This window comes from Chroicocephalus ridibundus, chromosome 3 (assembly GCF_963924245.1).
Source record: "Chroicocephalus ridibundus chromosome 3, bChrRid1.1, whole genome shotgun sequence".
NCBI lineage: Eukaryota > Metazoa > Chordata > Aves > Charadriiformes > Laridae > Chroicocephalus > Chroicocephalus ridibundus.
In genome coordinates, this window is record NC_086286.1 from 108181530 (window position 1) to 108197798 (window position 16269).

The following is a 16269-nucleotide window of genomic DNA, read 5'->3' on the forward strand; positions in this document are numbered from 1 at the left end:
GCAGAACCTCATGAGCAATTCAGCTGAGAAACTTCTGTTTCTATACTTCAGGGCAAATTCAATTGCTCCGTGGGCTGCATTTTGCATTTCTACTATAAGGGAGGCTTTGACACTCAGTTGCTGTTTAGAGCTACACCATGCCTAAATTTAAGTGCCTTAAGCTTAAACTGCTCCTGCTTCAAAGACCAAAAGGATTTACTGACAATCACCACAGACCTTTCTCCCTAATTTTATTGAAATGAAAATATAATTATGAAGATAATGTTCCATGTCTGATTTTATTTTAAAATCCCTTGAGCGTTCATGCAGTGCACAGGGTATGAGTCTTCTTTAATTCATTACTCTGTCCTTTACGCAGTCTACTGTTTAACAAACATAGATAACAACTTCATTTTAAATGGTCTTCTAGAAACAAACACTGCACCGAAGCCTTGAATTGTGCTTGATTATTCTTCACTTGCATAGAGGAAAGTGCAGTGTTGTGAGGATATAGTTATATACATTATAAACTAATAAACAAATACTACTTTTAAATACAGTCATCCATTTCAGAACAGATGCTTTGCTTTTTCTCTTCTGTGCAATGACGGAAAAGCACTGAAATTGCGTTAGTCTACTTGTTTTAACCAGTTAGCTATAAACAGTCCTAATTCCACAGGTTTTGTTTAAGGAAATATCTGACTGAGTATTAGCAAGAGATTTTGTGCATAAGGAGATAAACTAAAAATTAAAATGGAATTTTTTTTCCACTGCTTGCAGAGAAAATATTGTTTATGCCAAAATACTTGGCTATCCAATAGAGTTTACTAGTTATTAGTCCAGTGATGATGTAACTTCAGAAATGAATGTCCATCTTGACCTAAACAAATAGAAACTCTCTAACACCTGTATTTATTTCTGTGTTTTACAATGTGAAAACACAGTTTTGTATGAGGACAGAACTCTATATCATAAAGGCAATGTTTATGGTGGGTACAGGTCTCTTTCTGACACAGTGGAAGGAGCGTCTCAGTCAGGAGCAGTATTACACTTCTCCACGTCTTACTGAAACTGGAAAAGGTGTTCACATACGTTTGTACATACCTATCTGCTTCTAATACAGTTTCATAATAAGTTGAACAATTAAAACCAAATAGGACATCATTCAACGGCAGCACTCCTTTGTGGGACAGTACAATGAAGATTTATTTTTTTATAAATATTTTTTACATATTAATGTTTACTTCAAAGACCATTTAGCCCATGTTTTACAGTACAGAAGAGGCTTTTCATGTCTAAACTATCTGAAGCCTGAAAAGCAAACCAGTTTGCCACTTTGTGTAAACTTTGATGGTTTATATGCGTTTTATGTATTGAATGGGACAGAGTTGTTATTTATCATTTTGAAATGTTCATATTCTTAAACTTTGTTTCTGTGCCTTGCTTTCACAGACTAAAACTAGTATTGCATTGTTGTATGATGAAGTATCCGAAAATGCTTATGACATCCGACTGAAGCTTACAAAAGAGGTATTAACAATTCAAAAACAAGATGTCGTCTGTGTTAGTGGAAGTGATCACAGTGCAAATGTAAGTGCTTCTATATCTCTGTGCTTTCGACTGTGCACTTTAATGTCTTCTGCAGAGATCAGTTTATGGTATTGGAGTGCAAGAGATTTTACTGGGTAATAGAAATACGTGTAATGATCAGTTGTTGGGTTTTTTCTGCATGCTTACGTTCACACGTATAAGAACTTTTTGTTTGGCCAGCGCTGTTTATGTCCTTTATTCTGACATGTATAACCTTAACAGGAGAGAAAATGTCTATAAATACTGAGATTACAGCATTCTTCCACCAAACACTGTTAGGCCGTGAAGAAAAAAAAATATTTCCTGTTGAAAGCATTTTAAGAGGAAACTAATACATTGGAGTTTTCTTCATTTGTGTATAAAGTATTGACAGGATCTCTGTTCAAGGGCACAGAGCTGGCTGAGAGAACACTTGACAGACACTTATTTCACTTTAATTCTCTTTCAGGCACAGATGGGTCTTAATCAGTGCCAGCATGTATGTCATGCTTTTGTTCTCCGAAATTCAGTTATGCTGCTTTTCAAAACATGTGATGCCCTAAGCTATAGAGGAATTTTCTGTATTGCTATTTAGTAACGTCACTAGAAAAATGGGTGGCATTTTGCATAGGTGTGGTGTCTAAGTTGTGGACATCCCCAAATGGTGTATTTTATTTCCTTATATAAACAGTGTTCCTCTTAAAACTAAGTGTGGGTATCCCAAATTTTACCAAGTAAAATAAATTTCATGAATTGTGCTGGTATTTTCTAGACTGAACAATTCATGGCAGCCCCCTCAGAGAGCCAAGGGGGAGCCTTTCTGTCCGCTTGCTGTATTGCATGTCTCATGTAAACATAAAATCTGGCACTAGGGGACATCAAGTGAGTTTGTAATACTCTGCTAAGAACTAGGAGCCAAAGACTCTGTAGTGGGTATCTGTGTATACATATATCTATATGAGTGTGTGTCAGAGAGCGTCTGCCTATATAGCACAAAATCATGTTTTATTTCTGCCATAGTAAATATTTATATTAATTGTTTACTATCATACAAAAAATAATTTGAAATAGCTTTTAGTAGCTAGAAACACTATGTACTGGCTTCAAAACTTGTCTGCGGAACTTGGTGGAACACGATTTGCTTCTAAAAATGTTCAAAAAGGTTGCATTAGTTGGCACTAGTGGGAAGCCACTCAGTGAAGTGAAAGGCATGTCCAGTTATAGTTGGTTTGCTGAAATAAATGTAATCCTCAGCCAAAAATCATCAGCTTGCATATACTTTCTACTTCACTGAGAAGCATGAAAAGCTGCAGCTTTTAATTGCAGATATTAAGACTGAGAAACCGGGATCTGTTTAGCCTGGAGAAGAGAAGACTGAGAGGGGATCTTATCAGTGCTTATGAAATATCTAAATGGCGGGTGTCAAGAGGACGGGGACAGACTCTTTTCAGTGGTGCCCAGTGAAAGGACAAGGGGTAACGGGCTGATGTAGTTTTGGCTGAATTGGCCAATCATAATGACAGATGGCCCCTCCTCCCCTCTATCTCCAAAGACAGGAGAGGAAGAGATAAGGAGATTTACAAGTTTAGAAAAAGAACTAAACTACTTTAATGAAAAAATAAATAATGAAATAATAATAATAAAATACAACTTTTAAAAAGTACAATATATACAAAACCACATCCAGCTCCCAGGATGATGATTGCAGCAGGCACAGGGAAAGTCCCAGACTGGGGTCAGCAACGGACAGGAGCTGGATTCTGGATCTGGACTCAGAAATGCTTGGATCGGGATCAAAGGCAGACGAACAGACAGGGTCCTCCTCAGACGTCAGCCACTGAAGGAAAAGAAGTTGACCCTTCGATCCCTTAGCTTTTATACTGAGTGTGAGGCAGATGGGATGGAATACCCAGTTGATCAGTTTGGAGTCACCTGTCCTGTCCGCTCCTCCCCTCAGGTGTGACCCCTCTATGCTTTTCCACTTCCAACCCTCTAATGGGGCAAATAATGAAATCAGCTGACCTTGGTTGTTATAGCAATAAGTATAAGCAAGAGCCTCTCTGCATACCATTCCTTGGTATAATCAGGTTTTATCACTCTGAGAGTGAACAGTTTCTGAACAATATACTGTTAATTTCAGAGTTTAGTCAGTTAGAAGAGGCCCAGCTGAAAAGTAAAATTACAAAACAGAAAATTGATTCTGTTTACCTCAAACCAGGACACAGGCACAAGCCAGAACACAGGAAATTGCATCTCGACATGAGGAGGAACTTCTTTACCCTGAGGGTGGCAGAGCACTGGCACAGGCTGCCCAGAGAGGTGGTGGAGTCTCCATCTTTTGGAGACATTCAAAACCCACCTGGACGCGTTCCTGTGCAACCTGCTCCAGGTGACCCTGCTCTGGCAGGGAGGTTGGACTAGATGATCTCCAGAGGTCCCTTCCAATCCCTATCATTCTGTGATTCAGCACAGGCTGTGACTGCGTCTGAGAAAATGTTTTATTAAATATGTACATGTATTGATCTTCACTCTTTGGTCACTCAAAAATACCCAAAACCCCAGCCCCCTGCCCCAAAAACCCCCACAAAACAGCAAAAAAAAACCTAAAAAAAAAAAAACACTCCAAAACACAAAAACAAAACACCAAGTCTGCCTATTCCTTTCAATATCAGAACTTGGGCTGAGTCTGATCTTGAACCAAATAGAAAATATTGGAACACTAGCATTTAATATAACGGCCAATCGAGTGTAACATGAACACTGTAATTTTTACAGTATATAAACTGCTAGCGTATAGGAGCTCAACAGCAGAATTAGAAATCAGGCTGAAATAGCTGGTAGTTCTCTAGCAGTGTTTTTGGTAATTCTGAAGTTTCACATTTACAGCTACACAAGATAAATGCCAAAGAGATAAATGCTTTACTTTTCACAGTGGTTCAAGAAAATAAGTTTCATCCCTGTGCTGTATGAATCAAAATATTAATAGAAAATTGTAACCTGAAAGTCAATTCTATAACAGTCATAAACAATCACATTGTCTTACTGATTTATTCTCTTTCTTTCTGTGCTTTTTCTGTCTCTCTCGGGTATTCATAGTTAATCTGTATTTTACAGAATACAGGATCTATTCATCAAACTAGATCCTTTGCAACAAAAATAGAAATAACTTGTTTGCTTTCTTTCTGTAGTCACCTCAAACATATAGGAGCATAAAAAAAAATCTTTTGTTTTTAGAGTAACTTTTCGTCTTAGCTAGGAAATGTGAATGGAAAATATTGAAAAAGAAAGTTCTGTGTCTACCTGTGGTAATACTTTTGTTTTCCAGCCAGTTTTGTGGGACAGAATTCATGGGATGCATTTGCATCCAGCCTCCCTTTTGCCAACAGGTTCATTGATCCTGAGGAACGCTGAGGACAGGATTTGCAACCGTGTGTAATTAGCTCTGCTAGCCCCATCCAGTTCTGAATGCTGTAGGGAGGACTGGCAAAGACATCAGTGATCTGCTGGTGCTGCGGTCGTGGGCTGAAGTTTCAGCAATAGAAATTATTCCCAAGGATAAAAGGTTCTCACTAGAAAATACCTTTTACTACCATCATCTAGATTCTGGTTTCATGTTTTGCTGTCTGCCATTCATTTAAGTGCTGCTTGTAAGCACTGAGAAAGGTTCACCTTTGATGAGAAATTGTAGAGCTGGCTTTCTACAATTTAACGGCAGCTCAGCCTGTTTCACTAGTTCTTGCTATTTTGTGCTTGGGTGTAGAGTAATGAGAGAGAGAAGAGCATGGTTTGTGAAATTCAAGATGTGCAAAGAAGAAATACTATAAAGGCAACTGTTTCTTTTCCTTAGTATTAAAATTTTTCACAGTAGACAAAATTACTTTTAAATATCTGTAAAAATCCTTCCAGAAGTGGAACCATTGTGGGAAATACTGTTTTCCAGTGTGTTGTTATTTATTATTACATTTATAAAAATAATTTATATGTAACTATATATATTTATGTATTTTGTATTTGTGTGATTAAACATGTGATCTTTCCACCAAGATGTATTTCAGAACTTCAGACTTGGCAAATCTAAGTCTTCATGACTTAGTATTAGGTTTGGGGTGTTCAGATTTCAATAGGAAAAAGGCATGTTTCATAGGAAGTAGGAGAATGTATGGGTACATCAGAATTGGTGCACGCTCATAGAAGCCAAGCACAAGGTATTGACAGAAATCATGTATTGGAAAAAAAAAATAGATATTTTTCACAATCTTCTAAGTATTTTTAATAGAAGATATCTTTTTTCCCTCAGATTTGAAGTTTAACAATACTCACAGAAAGGAATTAATTGTATGACAGACAGGGAGAGATCCATTTTCAGTTAAAAGAGAGACAGGGAGGCATTCATTTTTATACTTTATGCTTCATTAAGGTATGATTTTGCTTTAATTTTTTGTTATTCCACATGCTAAAATTAATTTCTTACAGCGCCTCACCCTTGATACCCCTTGTTTTTCTTCCGTGTATATTGCTGTCATCCTTCTCCTGTTGTCAGCCCACAGCTTTATGCCTCTCCTCTTTTCATAATCAATTTTTTTTCTTTTATTTTGTATTATATTCCTGTATCGTTTTTTCCCCTGCTAATTCCACTTGCAAAGTAAGAAGAAGAAAAGAAGCGCATCTGGCTTTTTATCAAAATCAGTGCTTCTCACAGAGCTGAATTGTCTCTGACTGTGTCAGTGGTCGGGCAAACAGGTTTCTAACGGAGGCACCTGGCATCTTGGTTGGAAGAGGTCTCCTCAGGGGCTTATGTGAGTCTATTCTAATAGAATTAGAATAGCAAAAACCTTTGCATCCTGGGTACCCCATTGTCCAGTTTCACAAGCCTTGTCTTAGCTGGACTTTATCAGAATGAAGCAAGGTAGGTGAATAGGGAAGAAAAATAGCAAGATTGGTTGTTTTGTTGATCAAAAAAAATAGAAACAGTGCCTGAAAGTACTGTTTAAATCCCTGATGAGATTGCTATGACATTTTCTTTGTAACTGAAATGCTAATAAGGACAAAGAAGAATGTCTTTGTCGGATCTGCATTAAAGTCTGAAGTTTTGGGTTTTTTTTAACCCAAGGAAATGTCTGTCTAGATAACTACTAATATTACTGCTTGCCCAGTGTCTGTTCTACCATTGCTGAGATGGTATTTTAGTTCAAAATTATTTTTAAAAAGCTAATAATTAACATTTTCTCTCTTTTTGGAAGCACCAAATGGGTGATTAAGAAAGACTTATCCTTTTGAAATTAAGATCATTTGCATGGAGAAAATTTATTATTTAACCATTTGTTATTTGTTTTCCATGCTCTAGAAAGCTGATCTAGATATTTAGAAGATAGCTATCAAGTAAATCCTTAGGATCTTTATTATGAAAGGTCATAAGCTTGTGTTGCTGTCACTTTTAGAACAGTTAAAAGTTTGTATCGCAAAATGAATACTAAATGTGATTATTCATCAGCATGACAAAAAACCTTTATTATTAAAGATAAAAAGACTAAGTAGCTCAAGTAAAAAGGCTAATAAATGTAACGGAACAGAAGAATTTGAAGGACACTATGGATATCCCTGAAAAATAATCTCTCCCTGAAATGTGGAAAGAGTCCAGCTAAGGATAAGCGCTCATACAAACAAGACAGAAGAAAGGCAGCAACGACATTGGTAAACCAGGCATATGTACAAACATATGTGTCCATTATTAAAATTTCGATTGATCTATTACACCTGGAGCCATGGCAGACTGTCAGGACTGGTAAATTGCAACTGTATTGTGAGAGCTTGTGTAGCAGTTTAAAGTCTTCAGCAGTTACGGGCAAGATACCTGACTGTGATGGAAGCATAAGCCTTTCCAGTTATGGTATGTGGAATATTGATGGGTGCAACCTCTGTGGTTCACCTTTGTCTTCACACCAGACAATGTGTGAAATGTTGTGCAAAGTGAATGCAAATGAAATTACTCAAATAAAGACCAGCTGTGTTCTGGCAGGATTTAGCTATAATTGATTGTTATAGGATGCCTTTTTAATTGAAAGAAATAAGCCCATTTTTAATGGGAAAAGAAAGAAGTGCAGTCGTGCCTTGACACAGAGTCTTATATATGTTATTAGTAACTATGGAAATCCATATTTATGGATGATCTGCATATAGTTAATCTGTATCCTCAGTCTGAGAACAGTCCGGGTCCTAGGTCCTCGAATACTACTTGTCAAAGAAAGCTCCTGTCCCAAATTAAGCGTCTTACAACTCAGTAGAGGGGTTCCTGAGGATTCCTGTGAAGTCATACTGAGACTGAATATGTTTCATTCAGACACATTTAATATGAGCACCACACCCTAGACAATTTGTCACATCATGGATTTGTCACAGTCATCTTTACTAGAACAGATCATGTAAGAATTTAGATTGAAAGCTACCTCTCGAGGTTGTCTAATTCAACCCACTGGTCAAAGTTGGGATAGCTCCCAAGTTTGGACAAGTTGCTGAGGGCTTTGTCCATTCATGTTTAGAGTATGTCCAAGGATGGAGATGCTAGCAGCTCTCTGGGCAGCCCCTTCTGATGCTTAACCTCTGTCACGGTGAAATTATTTCCTGTTGTTATGTGTAATCGGAATTTCCTTTGCTGCAAGTTGTGACTGCTGCCTCTCATTCTTTTTCTTTGTACATCTGTGAGAACAATCTGGTTCTGGTTTTTTGTATAATACTTCTTTAGGTTGGCAGGTTTTGAAAATCAAATGAGTGACTTAATTTTACTCTAAAAAAAACCCAAACAAACAAACAAAAAATTCCAAAAAACTCAACAACAAAACCCCACAACCAAAAAACTCCTTCCCCCACCCTTCCCCCCCCCCAAAAAAACCTAAAAGCCAAAACCCCCTTTTAATCTACAGTAATAGAAACAACATATTTTTACCAGTTTATCTTATTATAATTATTATTCCATATTTAGTAAGGATTCTCTGCAGCTGTCACGATCAACAATCTTTTGCTTTCTGTCTGCTTGTTTCCTTATTACAGCTTGCCCTCCTCTTCATGGAAGTGGAGAATAAGGCATCACCTGATGCCATGGAGGACTAATTCGTGTCTTTCCTTCTCTTTCTCAACTTTTCTTGACTTAAATTTCCACTGTCTCCATAACTTGTTCTACTTTCTGAGTTACACTGTCTTTTTAACCAATGCAACTATTTCTAAGAATACAAAACAGTCTATTAAAAATAACACAGACTTGGGACTAAAGTTCGTACAGGCACCTTTTGAGCAAAAAGCTTTTCCTGAAAAGCTGGCATGTTGTAATTAATATAGCAAATCCTACGTATAATAAAGTTCTTTGATTGACTCACCATCCACGATACAGTTTTATGAAAAAGCTGTTACATTATTTTTCAATGTATTCTTTGACTGTTTACCTGGTTAATTGTAAGATGCTGGTGGTTACAGTTCCTGAGAGGGTAGTACTAATGACTTGTGGAAACGCACATACGTGGTATGTTCAGTCTGACCGAAGTGGCTAACTGTGTGACATCTACACTTTCCTCATGCTCCATTCATTTCTTAAGATTTGTTACACTCATTTTTTAATAAAGGCTGTGGGATGTATATACGTAGTAACAGCAGTGAGTAAGGAAGCGATCAAAACTCAGTACTCTTTTGGTTAAGTATTCTTTGACCCTGGACTGCCACATACTGGAAGAAGGAATCTCTGTGTCCCAGTCCTAGATGATGGCACTGTGGTTCATCTGATGTGCTGTATGATGCCACATCTTTATGTAGCAGCGTAAGGCTGTGTGGTTCTAGCCTTATCATGTGGATGCCTATATTGTTAGACTCAGTGATTAGTCATAATCCAGCACTATCTCTCATTAGAGTGCTACGCAGACTCTCTTTCCAGAGTCTGGTGTTTCTTTTGAATTCCATCTGGAAATGATTTTGGCAAGAGCAGCCCCTACCATAGTTTAAAATCCATGTTTCTATGAAGAGAGTTAGGAAACAGGCGGACTGTAACCTACAGCCACTGGGTAGGTGGAAGTTCGTTGACGGTCAGTGAGAAGTGAGAGTTGTGTGAGCAGAAGTGGAAGTCTCTGTAGAGATTTGTGGCAGAACGTTAAATACATGTAGAACAATTTGCTGAGGAAGCTCTAGGGCTGGAGACATGGAGGGTGTGAGCTGAGAAAATCCTCACCATGGGAACTCCATATTGAGGAGAAAACTTCCTGAAGAATTTCACATATCCTTGTTCTCCACATTGTCATTTGTTGTTTTTGGATATGTAACAACCAGCAGGATGTCTGCATTCTGTGGTACGTTTTACTTGGTCTGACTTTCTACAGGGTCTGTTTCTTCAATCATTTTTTATCTCATAACTTCCTTGTGGTAGCTTCAAGAGTTGCTGAAGAAAAGGAAGACAAGGTATGTTAAGTACCTATCTTTATCTTCTTGTCCCTTCTGCTATCAGACTGTTTCTTCCCTTTCATCCATGCAGGACAGGTTGCAGGCTTCTCTTTTAACTCTTCATATTGCACTTTCTTGTTTTGCTTCTTCCTTTCCCCTGCATGTTTCCCAAGGGCCTAGGTGGCAAGTTCTGCTGTTATTGCCATAATTGCCTAAGACTGGCTTTTATTTTCTGTTGTCAGCCTGCCATGTCGTACCTGTAGTAAATTTGACATCTTACTTTCTACAAGTGAGGAGGCCTTTTGAGACTACTCTTTCCAATAAAATGACAGGTGCAACTGTAGTAGTGGGAATAAAGTTTATTTATTAAAAAAAGTACTCTGAACAACTCTGAACAATTCAGCAATGAATGATTTCTTTGTTCGCATTTTCCTGTCTTCCTGTTTAGCCACTTACCTTGCTTAAGGAATAGTCTGTTATCTGTTAAGGGTAATAGTCTGTTGTGGTTTGAGTGTGGGGCCTAGATGGGCTTAGGTACTGAGGCATATTTGATTCATGGCTATATTTAATGTTGCCAAGTCACTCAGTATCCTTGTCCCTCAGTGGGGTAGATGCCTGCCCAGGAGAGAAGCCAACACAATGGTTTCCCACAGAACCTCCCTGCCCTGTGGCAAGAACAGCCCAGGAGGACCCTGGTAAAGTCAGCCCAGTGGTCTTACTGATAAGTAGAAGCGAAAAGACTAAAAATAAATCGAAGTGTTGATGATCTTTGTCTTCCAACCTGTTCTAGCCCCTGCGAATGGACTTGTTTCTTAGAACGGTTTCAACAAAATCTGAAGAACTTGGGTGATTTCAAGTGTTCCAGCATTTTCTACCATGTGCTTCAGTTTGATGTTTGGAAATAATATGTGTATTTGTGAATATTTTTATGCATACTGGCACAGAAGAGGGAGATATGGTACATGTAGAATCTTTTTCCATATATATCTGTTATATCAATAGGTGTGGATTACTTCAAGCAGAGTCGTCTTCTGAAATCTCTTTAGTACATTGTTCATTATGATAGATAGATATAATATTTTTCCTACTGAAAGATCCTTTACCATAAGTGCCGGTGGAAGGTGTTAACAACCTGGTAATAATGGCATAATGGCGATGCATTGACAGGTGGATCTGAAGTCTTGCTAAAAAACAGTACCAGAAATAAGGACTGTAAGTGTCGCCTCATGTTGCCCATTAAGCTCCAATCATGTCAATTCATATCAACAAATACCAGTTTCCAGAGATAAACTCTTCTGTTGAGTCATTGTGTTTTAAAAGAATTTAGAAAGTTTTGTATGTCAAGAGCTATCTCATACCTAAAAGACAGGTATTTGACCATATAGTTGTCTGAATTACGTTTGAAAGTAACATTCATTTTGAAACTATTGAAGTGATAGGATTTTTTGTCAGCTATATAATTCTTTGTAGCTGCTTTAAGTAGCATTACACCTCCTGTTACCAAGCAATCTCTTCTCTGTACAGTTCTTGGCGTGGTGTTCTTTTGTATGGTGTCTGTGTCTTCCATGTTTTAAAATTTATATTGTATCTGTTTTTCAATATGTTCTTGGCTGGCATCGTTCTTGGAGTTCTTGAAAGTTTCTACCTCACCAGTCTTTATTTCAGTATCGATGACTGAGGCCTTTTAAGGCCCTCCTCCCCCTATCTCTATAGTTATATGTGCTGTTTCAGTAAAGAACTCTTCTGGAACTGGCTTTCCCTGGATTCCTAACACCTCTGAGATCTACATGTAAGCAAAACATATGGGCTGCATTTAAGAATATGTTATTTGAGCTGCTTTCATCTGTGGACTATGGCTATCAGCATCTTAAGTTGGGGCAAAATCTTTTCTGTTTAGTCACATCTTTAACAGCTTGTTCTGCAGTGCAGTTGTTTGCCTCAGTTGGCAGAACATTATATTATTTTGAAATAAAGCCCCTGTCTCCGAGCTATATGCTTTGATGAGACACAAACCCACTGGTCATGCTCTGGTCCTCCTGCAGAGTAAATGCGATTCCATGAGGGTGATAGTGACTGAGACGAAGACAGATAGATCACATATAAATATTGCTTTTAACCCAAAATTTAAATTCTGCCCTTCAACCATTGGGGCTATGCGAATTTCATTCCTAAAAATTCCTTTTAAGTTTGTAGTCTTTCACAAAGAGTAGGCTGCTTTCCTAAATGCAGTTTGGTTGTCTTTAAGCATATGCAAATTTTTTGAGTCAAGGCCTATGTGCTCCAGTGTTTTCATGCATCAGAACAAGACAAAAGTTTTACTTGGATATGTGCCATTAGGCAATATGGATTTCCTTTAATACTTAAAGCATTAAAAAAGTGAAAATTTCAATGGCCTTCCCAGGTTTACAGTTTGTTGTTCAAAGAGAAAATAAATTTCCAAAATACATATTCTTCTACCATAGACTTAAGTTGACAGCCAGCCTGCTCGCCTAAAGAACTGCTTGACATACAAGCAGATCAAACCGCCCGTCAAACACTTAGCAGGTAAATCTACCTTCTCTTTCCATTGCTGGTACGTTTGACGTTGGTCGATGCATTTGTTTCTCAGAACTTAGATACTAGAGAATGTCACGGCCAAATTGTTACCCTTAAACATAGTGGTAGGTGTTACAGAGACAGTATCGCTTTGAGAAACGGATAATAAAATCCTTGACAACTTGCAACAATAAAAGGTCTCAGATAGGAATATTTCCTGTTGATATCCTGGCCAATTACAATTTTAATAATTACTATCCAAATGTGTCCTGAAGTTTCATGGAGGGCACTTATTCTTCCTCTAATCTCCTAGAAACAGAAAACAAAACAAAACGGGCCTACTATGTGGTGTGCTATGGGGGGTACAGAATTACTTCTGCTTTATAGCACAACTGGGATGAGTGATCATCATAGTATACACATTGGGTACGTTGGAAGCCTTCAGAATGAAGAGTTTTAATAAACTCTTAGATACTATTAGAGGACATCATTAGCAAAACAAAATACTAGTTCAACCGCAAAAAAAAGTCTTAATTTCAGCTTTCCTGTTCAGATTGATAATTAGTAACACTTTTCTAAAGAGTTTTCCGTGCCTATAATGAAATTAAATTACACAGCCATCATACAGTCAACTGTAGCTCTGTATATTTTGGTGTGGTTTGTTGGGGCTTTTTTAAAGACTGATACAGATGTCTGCCTCATTTTAGCCTCAAACCATAAATAAATTAGTCTGAAAAGAAAAATTATATCTAGCCTGCAGGCAAGTAAAACATGAAAAAAGTTGTTTGTATGTTTGACCGAGACATAAACACTGGGTTTTTAGCTGCGTATGTGCATGACATTATCATTAATGTCACAAAAAGATAGGGTTTTTTTCCCACAAATACTGCAATTCAGTTTTGGAAAGAAGTTCTGGAGTAGAATTTTAGTCATAGCTACTTGCAAAGCTAGTGTCGGTTTCTTTCCAGATTTTGTAATGATGAAATTTGTCATTGAATAAGAAGTTCAGAACTGAGCAATACCTAAAACGTGCTGAGCCCAATGTCCTTTTTCCAACAGCAGCCGTTAGTGTTTCCCTAGAAAAGCCACAAAGGGCAAGAATATTTGATGCTTCTCTTAACGCTTTCCATGCCCTAAGTTATTCATTGCCTTCCTGAGCAAAATGCAGTTTTGTATTAGCTCTTAACGGATTTATTTTTGCTACAGTTGTCCAGTATCCCCTTGAACACATGTAGACTTTCAACATCCAGAAGTTTTTTCTCACCAGACTCTAGAATCTGCTATACGTTGCACAGAGAATCACCTCTCTTTGTTTGTTCTGATCCTAGTTTCTAATAGTATCCTTTCATGCGTCCTCAATTTTGTACTGGAAAAGGCTATGAAAACTGATTCCCATTCACTGTCCTCTGTGCAACTTACTGTATTGTAAGAACCTCCTGATCCCCAGTATGTCTGTTTTTATGGATGCAGAGTTATAGCCTATTCTTTTATTCCATGTACAGTTTTGTGCTTCCATCAGTTTTGTGCTTCCATCATCCTCATTGTCCTTTCCTGAACCTTTTCTATCAGTTTTCAAGGTGGGGTGAACTTTGGATTTTTACAGTGCTATAATGAACGTTCTTTCTTGGTCTCTGTTGTTTTGCTAAGACTTCCAAAAATTTGATTTGTGTTTTTGACCACTACTGAACACTGCACTGACGATGTCATGGAACCATCAACTTTAACCCCAAGGTTTTACTCCTTAGTAGAAATGACTGGTTTAGAATCAATCCTAATTCCTTATATAAATAACGTACATGGGAAAAATAATCTCTCACTAGTTTTAATCTGCTATTGTATTTTGTCTGTTATTTCGTTGCCCAGTTAATATTTTGTAAGATGTTCTGCAAATATTTTTGGTTTACTTATGCCTCCTGTCTCAGTAAGCAGTACAGATAATCTCATTGCTCATCCCTTTTTTTTGAATACTTTGTGAGTATTTTGAATAATGCAGGTTGCAACATAGGCAACAGTGGAACTTCACTAGTGACCTTTCCTCCATTGAGAAAATTATGCATTTAATCCATCCCCTTGTTTTCTGTCTAGTTTCTAACTAATTCTAATTAGCAATATATCTGTGTAAGGCTCTTCCCTCATTGTTCCTGTTTCCCTAACTTGCCTTTAGAAAATACACTTTCTCTTCAAAGATAGATCAAGTTCATCCAAGTGTCTTTCAATTCTATTCTTTCTTATGGTTTCTCTTGCTATCTATAATTTTTTTTTCCCCCTATAGTTCTAATTTGTTTAGTGCAGGCCTTAAGTTTCCTGAGCTTTAACTGGAACCTTTTATAAAAAAATGGGATTTTATTTTCAATGTTACAGTCTTCATGTATCAAGGCTTTATTGAGACGTATCATTCCATGATTCTGCTTTCTTTCATCCATGCGTTCCTTCAAGACTAGGGTGAATGCTGTCTGACCCTGGTGATTTGCTACTGTTATTTAGTCAATTTGCTTATAAAGTGCTTTCAAATTCAGACAGATATGTACGTCCTTTGTGCTACAAAGAAAGTTGGAAGAACATCTCTAATTTCTTTCACACTAATGAAAAGTGTTAATTTATCTTCCCTTCAGTAGCCTTATTTACTCTGAGTATGCCTTTTATATCTTGATCATAAATCGACCCTGTGGTTTCTTTGGCAGACTTCCTGCTCCTGATAGATTTGAAGATTTATTATTAATTTTTATTCTTTTTGGCAGTTTTTGGAACTCTCTTTTCTGTTGCTGCCTTTGCTGCCTAATTTTGTTTTTCAGTTTTATTTGCTTGTGTTCCTTTTTCTTGTCTTCATATGAATATGATGTCCATCACTCTTTACATGTAATAACCTCTCTTAACCTCCTCTTTAGTCATGCAGTTTTCCTGTTTCTCTTAATCAACCCCTTCTAATAAGCGGCATTCATTGTCTTCTTGTTTCCGCACTTTTCATACTGCCTATAAAGTTTTAATTTTCTTATCTGTCCACTTTATTTTTCCTTTCAGCAAGCTTCCTCACTTTTGCCTAGTTCCCTTCTTGGGATCACAGTTGCGTAAGTGTTGAATGTAAAGCACATAGCGGTTGCTGTTACAGACTAGCTTTTGACTCTTAAAAAAAAAATAAATTAACCAGATCCTGCATCCTGTACTCAAGATCAGGACAAGTACTAAGTTTAATCTTGTGAGCTCCATGAAGCAGTGACTGATAGAGACCTACTTTTTATTGACTGCATTATAATCCTTACGTGTATTTGTCTGATCTACCAGAGGTTAAGTGAAGTCTGTTACCCCTGTTAGGTTTTTCATTCCTGTTGCCTCTTTGTGTATCTCAGTCATTGTTATCATCCTAGTAGAGTGGACACTAATAAAGACTCTTGCTTGTATTTAGCCTGTAATCTGATGGTTTACTTCTTGAAGTAGTTGCCATATTGGTTTTATTTGACTCTTAAGTTCTCGGTAGCACAAGGCATTTACTCTGGTGCTTATCTAGCCTATTTTACCTTTCTTACATACTTTGCATCCCGGTATTATTTTCCTACCTCTCCAGAGTTCAGTTCAGATTTAGCGCAATTTTGTTTTTGGCACCCTGTTTTACGTTTCCTGTTCATGTTTTTCCCTCCCTAATCTGTTCTTCACTTCAGGATACAGAATATCTCTGTTTATATATGTAAGAGGAGCGTCATCCATAATTACACTGTCTTCCGTACCTGCCAACTTTTCCCACACTACAGTTTAAAACTTTAGTTGTGGCCTTCCTGA

The 16269-nt window shown here is 37.5% G+C and overlaps 1 protein-coding gene across 1 annotated transcript in view; it reads left to right on the plus strand.

Moving 5' to 3' along the window:
- The window catches only part of SNTG2 (syntrophin gamma 2), a 277686-nt gene that overhangs the window by 113612 nt on the left and 147805 nt on the right, over nucleotides 1-16269 (plus strand). The window contains exon 2 of the mRNA XM_063331136.1: nucleotides 1432-1569. Coding sequence (XP_063187206.1) covers nucleotides 1432-1569 — 138 coding nt within the window. The remainder of the gene's footprint in view (nucleotides 1-1431; nucleotides 1570-16269) is intronic.